The following is a 12,499-nucleotide window of genomic DNA, read 5'->3' on the forward strand; positions in this document are numbered from 1 at the left end:
TAAAAATCATTTTCAACATATACTGTAACTGTGGCTGCATGGTACAGCACATATCAGACCACAGTCAGTGTAACAATGTACGATTGAATAAATGGTCTCCAGCATGGAAACAATGCCTTTCCTGACATAAGTTCATTAGACCTGTTTCGTTCCATATGCTCTCATCGATCAGTCCCTAGAGTGTGTACTTGGTGGAAAAAATCACCCTGTATAATACTCTGATTCGTGTATTTATGCAGTAGTTAATGCTTCTTCATTTTCATCAGGCTTTTGGTACATCACAATCACTTGCAATATTATTTGTTTCCATTTAAGTGGTACAAATAAACAAAATACACATATGAATTTCAAACTTCGCAGCTTCTTACAACAATCAAGACATAATAGTCTTGACTATACAACCCAAGGCTACATCTAATGGTAGTTGTATGTGTGTTGAAATGTGTCTGCTTAGTAGTGTTAATATATAGATATGTTTTTCGTGTTGTAAGCATTTGTATATCATGTAAATGGGGCTGAAATGGTTAACCAGCTCAGACTTTGCCTGGACGAGTGTGAAGAAACAGTGTGACAAACCACGCTCAGGCTGGCTTCCAAAAGTGATTCGAAATGACAGATAATCAAACCAAGATGGCTCACACCTTCTCAAATCGGGCACACAGTGAGGAGGTGCTTTGAAGAAAAAAAACCTGCTCAGTTGAATTACTTTATAACGTCTTGTACCTGCGTTTAATTAAGCTGTGCGCTATGAGCACAAATATATTTCAGTTAATTAGCTTTGAGGAAAGTTGTAATTTTGCAACACTGGGTTTCCCCAGGTTGTTCCTAGCTTTGAGGGTGTCCTGAGGCATACTGGAGGGATTTCTATACTACTGTCTGTCATAAACCTGGACCTTTTTTCGTGTCAATGGAAATTCAATTAATTGGAAATGAATAAATAGTAGCAAACCTTAATTAAAATTCATTAAATGATGACTGGCCCATAGGTAGTTTCTTTGTTTTAGTCTATTAAAAAACCCATAAGTGAGCACACACACACACACACACACACACACACACACACACACACACACACACACTTGATCCAAAATGATCTTTACAGATTTGATCACTTATATTTCAGGAGTTGAAATAGATAGAAATTTGCGGTTTGCAGCATAATGTTCATGCACCTAAAACTGGTCTCTCGTCCACCCCACCCCCCAATAGTTAGCACAGTGTGTGGACTGGTTGGTACAGACCAGATCCGACACCCAGATCCTGCGCAACGCCATTACATTTTTTATTTTCATTGTGTAGGACCTGCAGGAACTGTGAGATCACATCAAACCAGCAACAGCACATGTTAACGAGGACACGCTAAGCCAGACGAGTACTGGAATATTGTTTAGATATCCTGTGTGCTACAAATGGTGCACACATTGAAGATGACCATCAATGTGCTCCCACCCCCATCCCTCTACCTACCCCACCTCATCTACTGCTTTTTTCTGTCATGACAATCACAATTTTTCTAGCTCTGTCATAAACTTTTTCAAAAGTAATTCAGCACACTCATTTTTTCGAGATTTAGTAATTTTGTCACAATTTATCCTGAATTAATTGCTCATTTGCTGTAGAAACTATGAAGGTAATGTTAGTGACAATGGCGAGCTATGATGAAACTTGAGGTGTTGGAGAATACAGCCATGATGAAGAAAATTTACAGCATTGATGTTGCAGGTCCTGTACGGGCCTTTCTGGATACAGAAAATGTTCGACTGCTGCCCTGGCCAGCACATTCTCCAGATCTCTCACCAATTGAAAACATCTGGTCAATGGTGGCCGAGCAACTGGCTCGTCACGCCAGTCACTACTCTTTATGAAATGTGGTATCGTGTTGAAGCTGCATGGGCAGCTGTACCTTTACACACCATCCAAGCTCGGTTTGACTCAATGCGCAGGCGTATCAAGGCCGTTATTACGGCCAGAGGTTGTTGCTCAGGGTACTGAGTTCTCAGGATCTATGCACCCAAATTGCATGAAAATATAATCACATGTCAGTTCTAGTATAATAAATTTGTCCAATGAATACCCGTGTATCATATGCATTTCTTCTTGGTGTAGCAATTTTAATAGTCAGTAGTGTACTTTGTTGAGACAATGAGAAGCCGCCAACAGTCGATGATCCCATGCACTCTGTATAACATGCTTTCACAAATCCTTGTTACTCTCATGTGTAATTTGTGTTTGCTGAGTGGTAGATGCTTCTTTTTTTATGTATTTTCTCCTTTCGTCAATTAAGTTCAATATTTCTTCTGTTACCCAAGGAGTTCTATTAGCCCTCATCTTTTTACTTACTTGATCCTCTGGTGCCTTCACTACTTCATCCCTCAGAGCTACCCATTCTTCTTCTATGGTAAGCAGGCAAAAAGGAATACAGAGTCTCAAAAATGAGATCAACAGGAGGTGCAAAATGGCTAAGCAGGGATGGCTAGAGGACAAATGTAAGGATGTAGAGGCTTATCTCACTAGGGGTAAGATAGATACTGCCTACAGGAAAATTAAAGAGACCTTTGGAGAAGAGAGAACCACTTGTATGAATATCAAGAGCTCAGATGGAAACTCAGTTCTAAGCAAAGAAGGGAAAGCAGAAAGGTGGAAGGACTATATAGAGGGTCTATACAAGCGCGATGTGCTTGAGGGCAATATTATGGAAATAGAAGAAGATGTAGATGAAGATGAAATGGGAGATACGATACTGCGTGAAGAGTTTGACAGAGCACTGAAAGACCTGAGTCGAAACAAGGCCCTGGTAGTTGTCAACATTCCATTAGAACTACTGATGGCCTTGGGAGAGCCAGTCCTGACAAAACTCTACCATCTGGTGAGGAAGATGTATGAGACAGGCAAAATACCCTCAGACTTCAAGAAGAATATAATTATTCCAATCCCAAAGAAAGCAGGTGTTGACAGATGTGAAAATTACCGAACTATCAGTTTAATAAGTCACAGCTGCAAAATGCTAACACAAATTCTTTACAGATGAATGGCAAAACTGGTAGAAGCCAACTCTGGGTAGATCAGTTTGGATTCCGTAGAAATATTGGAACACGTGAGGTAATACTGACCTTACGACTTATCTTAAAAAAAGATTAAGGAAAGGCAAACATATGTTTCTAGCATTTGTAGACTTAGAGAAAGCTTTTGACAATGTTGACTAGAATACTCTCTTTCAAATTCTAAAGGTGGCAGTGGTCAAATACAGGGAGTGAAAGGCTATTTACAATTTGTACAGAAACCAGATGGTAGTTATAAGAGTCGAGGGGCATGAAAGGGAAGCAGTGGTTGGGAAGAGAGTGAGACAGGGTTGTAGCCTCTCCCCGATGTTATTCAATCTGTATATTGAGCAAGCAGTAAAGGGAACAAAAGAAAAGTTCGGAGTAGGCATTAAGATCCATGGAGAAGAAATAAAAACTTTGAGGTTCGCCGATGTGAGCTTGTGCTTGTACTTGCTTTTGTGCTTTTGTGTGTGTGTGTGTGTGTGTGTGTGTGTGTGTGTGTGTGTGTTTGTGGGGGGGGGGGGGGGGTGACACGTGCAGTTTTTTTCTGCTATATAAAGAACTAGTGCTTGAAAGACACTGTCTCCTGTTACGTGTTTCTGTGCTCCTCACACTGATTTGCTATAGATGAATGGTTAGCTTTCTCTTATTGTAGGTGTAGTTCCATCCAGGAATTTGCATTATACATACATGAAGCAGAAGTGTGACAAATGTAATGAAAGTGAGCATGATTAGAAAAGAACAAAAAATACTGTTCGCTAATCACTAATGCTGTAATTAGGTGATATTTGGTCTATAAATATCTTGCATCATGTGTGTCACCAATAAATAGTAAACCTTTTTCCTGTATGTTAGATTGACAAAATTTAATCTGTTTCATAGTCAGATTGTGTATTTGTGCAGTTTTTTCTTAGCGTGCAGTTTTTCTTAGCATATTTGTAAGACACATTTTTCTGCTATTCCAGACTGCAGGCAAACTACCTTCTAGCATGCTGCAACAAGGAAAAATGTGCTTAGCAACACCAGATGGAGTGTGTTGGTATCGTGCTGTTATAATGGAAATGCATCAGGATCATGTGACAAATAATTTTATTGATTTTGGAGATACAGCTGAAGTACCTATGGAAAGGGTGAGATAAAAATTAAAGTCATGGTTAATGTAATCCTACATTTGGACATTTTGCCAACATTTTCATTTTGTATCTTTTAGCAGTTTTGTTAAAATAGTAACATGTAAAAGAGCTAGTGGAACCAGTGATCACATACACTAAACAATCCTTTTTTATAAATTTGGGCATTATCCTTGTTTTTAATATAATGTGTAGATTTTTTGCAGACTACAGCTGCCACTAGATGTGCTAAAAATCAGTAATCTGTTTTTTTATGTATAATTAGATATAAGTTCTAATTACCATTATGGACATGTAATATAATTTGACAGATAAAAGCATCTACTCACCATGTGGTAGTTGGAGAAAACACAAATAGAAGTTGATGAAATGTGCAGTCTTTCAGAGCCAGTGGCTCATCCCTTTGGCAGAAGGTTGATACAGAAGAAAAGAGGGATGAAGGAAAAGAACTGGCAGATTAGGAACTGGTTAGCTTTGTGGAAAGTTGCCCAGAACCCCTGACTAGAGGAGACTTACCGGATGGGATGAGAAGAAAAAATAGATTGTAGTGGGCAGCACTGGATGAGATTTGAGAATATTCACAAACATTTACTGGCAAGACTCCATAGCAAAAGATTCCTTATGTATTAATTGGATGACACTTTTATTGACTACTACTTAAATTCATATAGATACTTATAATGCAAAAATACTGAGCACAACCATTACTAAAACTCGGTGTAGGTTAGTGACTCACCACAAACTTCTTATTAAATACTAGCTGTTCTCTGTCACATGGTGGGTGGCTCAGTTTGGTTAAATGGAAAAGAAAGTAAAGAGAAAGCTCCTGTCTCGCTGTCCATCACCTCTTCTTCCCCTCTCTCTGTTGATCACCTCCTCCTGCCCTCTATCTGCCCATCACCTCCTCCTCCCCTCTCTCTGCCCATCACATCCTCCTCCCCTCTCTCTGCCCATCACATCCTCCTCCCCTCTCTCTGCCCATCACATCCTCCCCACTTTCTCCATCTTGTCTTGGCCACCCCCCCCCCCCCCCCCCCCCTGTCCATCTTGTTCTTTCTGCATTTTATGTGCATTTCCTTCTACCCTCTGTAAGCCAATAAAACATAAATAAAACTTTCTTTTTTCTAACAGCTTTGCCCTATATATGTGTCCATACATTTCTTACAGTAACTTTCAAAAAATTTAAGTAAATTGGTCAAGAACTTTTCGAGACGATAGGTAATAATGTTTCCCCTCTACATGTGTACTTATTTATTTATGTATTACATACATTAAAAATAGATTTATAAAAAGTGAATATTTGTATGCAATGTTGTGTCAAAATTTTGAAGCACTCAGGAAGAACTTCGTGAAATTTAAGATTTTGAGCAAACGAACACTTACATTTTTACAAATTTAAATTACAAATACAAAACAAAGTATACATGCAATGCAGTGTTCTGACAGGGCGGAAAAGGTAGACATGATGTTTATATTAATGAACATATTTCATTAGTGCTGAATGTGCACGAGTACTTTATTTTTGTTCTTCAATTAATGTTAATTAAGACTATTTAAAGCTTCTGTTACACTGGTTATATGGCTATTAACAACTAGCAGCATAAATTAGCTAATGCAGGAAGCTAAAGTATGCTGTAGACATGTGGTAATAACATGTATTGGAAGTCTGAAAATGTATATTTAGAAAATTTCACTGATTAAATCCACATTTGCCGGCCGGAATCGCTGTGCAGTTCTGGGCGCTACAGTCTGGAGCCGAGCGACCGCTATGGTCGCAGGTTCGAATCCTGCCTCGGGCATGGATGTGTATGATGTCCTTAGGTTAGTTAGGTTTAATTAGTTCTAAGTTCTAGACGACTGATGACCTCAGAAGTTAAGTCGCGTAGTGCTCAGAGCCATTTGAACCCTTTTGAAATCCACATTTATTTGTGTTTTCGTTAGATAATAATACTTTTGAGCAGGTATTGGTAACATCAAGGCCTTCAGTTTCAAGGAGTTGATGGGCACACTTGCAAAATGATTTTCAAATCTCTTATCTTCTTCCAGTTTGGCCTATCAGCAAACTTCATTATTGCCTTTGGGTTGTCATGCAGCTATGATGTTGTTCACACAGCACCAAACACTGTTTTTTTATTGCTATAGAAATATGGGTTTAACTGAACATTGATGGCCAAAACATTATGACCACTATCGCCCATGAGATTGTCACCTGGTGGTGACGCGGGCATGTGGCATGTTAAGGAAAGTATGTAATCGGAGTAGAGACACATGGGAGAGGATTCGTGCAACGCTACAGATAGCAAATGCCCGTAATCCAATGCATAAGCAGCTTTCAAAAAGGGTGAAGTGCTATGATTTGCCATTTGGGAATGAGCAGCTCACAAATGGCAAGGCTAGCTGACTGTTCACATGCTACTGTCATGAGTGCGTTTCTTATAAGGATTTCCATTTGGTTCCCCTAGAATTTCTGTTACACTTTTGTACAGGCAATGCTGCCCTATTGCAATCCTACCAGCATGTGTCTGAATTTGTGAGATGTTTTATTGTGGCTACTTCATAAGGACTTCAAACACTACAACAGTACTCAAGAATTGGTTGCAGTAGCGTATTGTATGCAATGTCCTTTATAGTTGCTTTGCATTTTCCCAGAACCCTTCGAACAAATCTAAGACTTACGTTCACTTTCCCTAATACTGATTTTATGACATCATTCCATTCTATATCCTGTCTTATTATTACCTCCAAATTATTACACAATTTGACATGCTCAAGATGTTTGCCACTAATTTTATAACCAGGTTCTTTTCCTTTGTTGTAAGCATTATCTTACATTTATTTGTATTTAATAAGAGCTGCCATTCATAATACCATGGGGAAATTTTGTAATTGTCTTTCTGAAATTTTTTACAATTGGCCAGCGAAAATACTTTCCTGTGCACAACAGCATAGTTAGGGAACAATCTTATAGTGCTGCTGATGCTGTCTGAGAATTAAAAAGCTGAACTAAAGAATAATTGTTGTCCTTCTATGTTCTGTTAAATTCATCGAGGATTGGAGGAGGGCAAACGTGAACTAAGTGTAAGAGGTATAAATAGGGACATGATAAAATTGTAATATTTTATGGCCATTTTCAGCATTACTTTCTTGTCAATTTTTCTATTAGTTTCTGATGGCTATTTTTTGAAGTACCGTATACTCCTTATTTTGGTCTTATTTAATTGTTTTTCAATGTTATGTTGAAAATGAAAATATGCCTATCAGTTACATTGCACTTTCTGACATAATAAATGACATTTATGTGCATTATTTGAACATTGTCCCAACTTCCCAAGGTTCTCATCTGGCACATTTTGCCATTGATCCGTCAATACAGAACAGCCACCTGGTGTCTATATTTGAACATGGAAGTAAACTGTCTTCAGCAAAACACCAGACATTTGACGGTGTCCAAATTTCTTTTAAGCATGAGAAGTTGCTTTTTCAATAAATAATGAAAGGATTTGTATCCTTTCAGAGTATATACACTGTTGAATCCTGCCATTACAGGTATAACTGTTTCTTTACCACATCAGTATTAACAGATATCATCATCATCCTCATCCTCTGGTTGAAACAAGATCGTATGACTGAATACAGGCTTGCATGGATGTAAGGCGTTAAGTGTTAGCCTAGTTTGAAGGTGCAACCCATTGTGTTTCAACATTTCCCTCACAGTTGCCTAAAACATGCCCCTCCATTCATCACCATTTCATCAGCAAAAAATTGTTTTGTCACAATAATGAAGCAAGTTTAAAGTATATCTGGTGATGTCATATTTCCCAATAGTTTTGCCCAGCAATTGTAGTGTGCAAGTACAATTACAGAATCCACCAAGTATGGTACTTTAGCTTCACAAACACACAAATAATTGGCTGGTCGCTTTGCTTTAGTATGGACAGGGACTAAGATTGTTGTGTGCAGGTGCGAGCCGAGTTGGTGACACTTAGCTCTCAGCTTCAGGCATGATGGCTTCGGTTACACAGCTTGAGGCTGCATTGGATGGCCACCACTGTTGTGGGTGGGCCGGCCGGCCGGCCGTGGGGATCCAATGGACATCCACCACATCCGAGTCCTCCAATCGGTCCTCACCAGCGGGCAGCCCAGTCACTGCTCGCACTGAGGTTGACCCCTCACTTGTGGTAGAGTGTGGGGTTGCCCCACGGTGTAGCAGGCGGCAAAAGACTCCCCAGGCAGCCACACGTGAGGCTTCCCCAGTTTGTCTGACCAATAGGTTCCAGGTGCTGTCTGTGGCTGAGACTGTCGCTGAGCTAGATGCTGTCACCTGTCCTGTTTCAGAGGAAACCTCTGAGCCTGCAAGATCCAGGCAGTTACAGAGGGTGAGATTATTGCTAGTTGGGAGCTGCAGCATTAGGTGTGTTATGGGACCCCTTAGGGACTGCCAAGAAGGGAAAGAAAACCAATGTGCACTCCGTGTGCATACTGGGTGGAGTCATTCCAGATGTGGAACGGATCCTCCCGGATGCCATGAAGAGTACAGGGTGCAGCCAACTGCAGATGGTTACACATGTTGGTACCAGTAATGTGTGTCACTTTGGATCATAAGAGATTCTCTCTGGTTTCGAGCTGCAGACAGAAGTGGTAAAGGCTGCCAGTCTTACTTGCGAGATGAAAGCAGAGCTGACCATTTGCAGCATAGTTGACAGGATCGATTGCAGACCTCTGGTACAGAGCCAAGTGGAGGGTCTGAATCAGAGGCTCAGGTGGTTCTGCGACTGTGCAGGCTGCAGATTCCTCAACTTGCGCCAAAGGGTGGTTGGGTTTCGGGTTCCGCTGAATGGATCAGGTGTCCACTATATGCAGGAGGCGGCTACATGGCTAGCAGGGGCTGTGCGGTGTGGACTAGGCTGTTTTTTAGGCTAGAGGGTCTCAGGAAAACACAAGAAGGGCTTCAGCTCCAAAGGGTGCAGGCCGAACACAGGAAGACCGTAGATACAGGAACCATCAGTACAACAATTGTAAATTGTCATAGCTGTGTTGAGAAAGTACCAGACTCCAAGCGCTGATAGAAAGCACTGGTGCTCAACTTGTTACAGGCACTTGATGTTAATAAATTTCTCTTCTTCAGAAAAGCTCTTCTTGTCATCGCCAGTCTACATTTTATATCCTCTCTACTTCAGCCTTGTACATTTTATATCCTCTTTATTTCAGCCATCATCAGTTACTGTGCTGCCCAAAATAGAAAAACCCATTTACTACTTTAAGTGTCTCATTTCCTATACTAATTCCCTCAACATCACCTGATTTCATTCGACTGCTTTCCATTATCGTTTTTTTCCTTTTGCTGATGTTCATCTTATATCCTCCTTTCAGGACCCTGTCCATTATGTTCAACTGCTTTTCTAAGTCTTTTGCTGTCTCTGACAGAATTATAATTTCATCAGAAAACTTCAATGTTTTCATTTGTTGTCCCTGAACTTTAATTCGTATTCCAGATTTTTCTTTGGCTTCCTTTACTGCTTGTTCATTGTACGTATTGAGCAATGTCAGAGATAGACTACAAACCTGCCTCACTCCCTTTTCAAGTGGTGCCTTCCTTTCGTGCCCCTCAAATCTTATAACTGCTGTCTGGTTTCTGAACAAGTTGTAAATAGTCCTTCTCACCTTGTATTTTGCTTCTGCTACCTTCACAATTTCGAAGAGAATATTCCTGTTAACATTGTCAAAAAACTTTCTCCAAGTCTACAAATGCTACAAATATAGGTTGGAGTTTTCTCAACCAGTCTTCTACGGTAAGTCATTTGGTCGGTATTACCTCACATGCTCCAACATTTCTATAGACTCCAAACTGATCTTCCCCAAGGTTGGCTTCTACCAGTTATTTCATTCTTCTTCTTATGTAAAGAATTCGTATTAGTATTTTGCAGCCATGACATATTAAACTGATAGTTCGGAAGTTGTCACTCTTCTCGGCAGCAGCTTTCTTTGTATTTGGAATTATTACATTCTTCTTGATGTGTGAGGGTATTTCGCCTGTCTCATACATCCTGTACACCAGACAGAAGAGTATTGTCATGGCTGGCTCTCCCAAGACTATCACTAGTTCTGATAGAATATCGTCTACTCCTGGAGCCTTGTTTCAGCTTAGGTCTTTCAGAGCTTTGTCAGATTATTCTCACAGTATCATATCTCCCATCTTGTCTTCATCTGCCTCCACTTCACTTTCTATAATATTGCTTTCAGTTTCATCTCCCTTGTATAGGCACTCTATGTACTCCTTCCACTTTTCAGCTGTCCCTACTTTGCTTAGGACTGGTTTATTATCAGATCCCTTGATATTCATGCAGCCGCTTCTTGTCACCAAAGGCCTCTTTAGTTTTCCTGTAGGCAGTGTCTATCTTTCCCCTAGTGAAATATGCTTCTAAATCCTTACATTTGTCTTCGAGCCATTCCTGCTTAGGCCGGTATTACACTATCAAATTTCTTTGTCAAATATCTTTGTCAAAGATATTTGATGGTGTAATAGGGAACGTTGTCAAATGTCGTCCAATATTTGATCAAATATAGGGCCTCGCTGTAGATTTGTTCAAAGAAGTCGCTTGTCTTCTGTTCACTGCAATGTGACATGTTACCACATGGAGTGCTAGCATCGCTGCAGCATTCTGTCGTCTGTAGTGTTTTTATAAACATGGCCGGTAAATACAATTGGTTTGTGCCGACAACTACAAAATTAATAGAGATGTATGAAGCTGATGAGGCGCTTGTCAACGTGAGGCACGCTGAGTACAAAAATAGATTAAGAAGATTGGAAACCTAACCTAACCCAACCCAACCCTCTGCTGTAGCAAGGAATCGGAGTGTTACAGTGAGCCTGTCTTCTGCAGATGTAGCAATTTTTAAGTGAATATTGTGCTTTGTGATATGAGGATACACTTCATTGAGCACATAATAGAAATGTATGCTCATCCATTCTTAAGTAACTGATGTACGACTTGACATCCTCCACTATAAGCTCATGTAACAAGTTTTGTTGAATGCTTTTATCGTGTCGTCGCAGAACCCACGGCTTCACCCAGGTATGTCCCCCCCCTTTCTCTTCCACATGTGCACACAGTGCAATTGTGGTACATGCAACTGCTGCGGTTAATAACAAGTTGTTGTTGTCAGCCATCTTGAACTTTGACGAAAAACATGATGACAGTGTAATACCCCTTCTAGCGCTAAGTCAAAGATCTTTGTCAAATATATTTGACGGAATATTTGATCACATCTTTGATCAAATCTTTGACAAAGAAATTTGATAGTGTAATACCGGCCTTAGCGACTCTGCACTTCCTGTCAATCTCATTTTTTAAACGTTTGTATTCCCTTTCACCTGCTTCATTTGCTGCATTTTTAAATTTCTTCCTTTCATCAATTAAGACAAATTGAGTCACAGACAGGCACAACAAAAAAACTGTTACACATTGAGCTTTTGGCTCAGTATTTAACGAAGCTCAATGTCTAACAGTTTTTATGCTGTACCTGTGTGCAACTCATTGTGTCCTCTTTACAGAGAGTAACAATCTATCCTTTCCATAATACTATTGTTATTGCAACCTAACCGTTCAATTGTTTTGTCAAAAATAAATAAATTAACATATTCAGTATCTCTGGTTTGCCACCTGATGAACTTGTCCGTTTTCCTGCTTTGAGAGAAAAACAGTTTGTCTTTTTCTTATTTTTTCCATCTGCAACAGGCATTGCCTGATTATTTTTCTTCTTAGTTCTCCCACTAATTTTAGACTGTGCTTAATGAGTGTGTATTAAAAAAACTTCAGTGTCTGTGTTTGGTACAACACAGTTACTGGAAATATAAAGAGCAATAGTCTGTCTTACAAAAACGGATAAGAATGAAGTTCATCAGAAGTGTATGGCTTAAATGTGGCATAGGTACAATAGGAGTCCAATTTAAATTGGCGTTCAGGTGACACAAGTGCAAATATATGTGGAAAAAAATTGGGTATAATTTATTTTATACTGAAAATTTGTCTTGTGTGTTTAAGACAGTGCTTATTCATATGTAGAGGTTCAGAATGATATTTTGGTGAGGCTGGTTCTCAAACAGTCTGCTAAATGGAGAGGACGACGACATATTAACAAACTCAGTCCTTTGCAAATGCAATTAAACTAATGCTAAAATTTGTTTGCCATGAGTGAGAAGTGTATGACTTGCCATAAGATTGTTAGTTCTGGGGTGTGGTGTGAGGGTGTTGCAGTTTCTCTCATGCGGGTGACTGTAGCGGCTCGGGAATTGGGGAAATAAACCAGACTCACTGGTGTAGGGTTTGC

The 12,499-nt window shown here is 39.8% G+C and overlaps 1 protein-coding gene across 2 annotated transcripts in view; it reads left to right on the plus strand.

Annotated features, from left to right (window-relative positions):
• LOC124607457 overlaps nucleotides 1-12,499 on the plus strand; it is a 202,835-nt gene that overhangs the window by 163,278 nt on the left and 27,058 nt on the right. For both annotated transcript variants that reach the window (XM_047139791.1, XM_047139792.1), the window contains one exon: nucleotides 4,007-4,171. In XM_047139791.1, the coding sequence (XP_046995747.1) occupies nucleotides 4,007-4,171 (165 nt within the window). The remainder of the gene's footprint in view (nucleotides 1-4,006; nucleotides 4,172-12,499) is intronic.

Source organism: Schistocerca americana, chromosome 3 (assembly GCF_021461395.2).
Source record: "Schistocerca americana isolate TAMUIC-IGC-003095 chromosome 3, iqSchAmer2.1, whole genome shotgun sequence".
NCBI classification, from domain to species: Eukaryota; Metazoa; Arthropoda; class Insecta; order Orthoptera; family Acrididae; genus Schistocerca; species Schistocerca americana.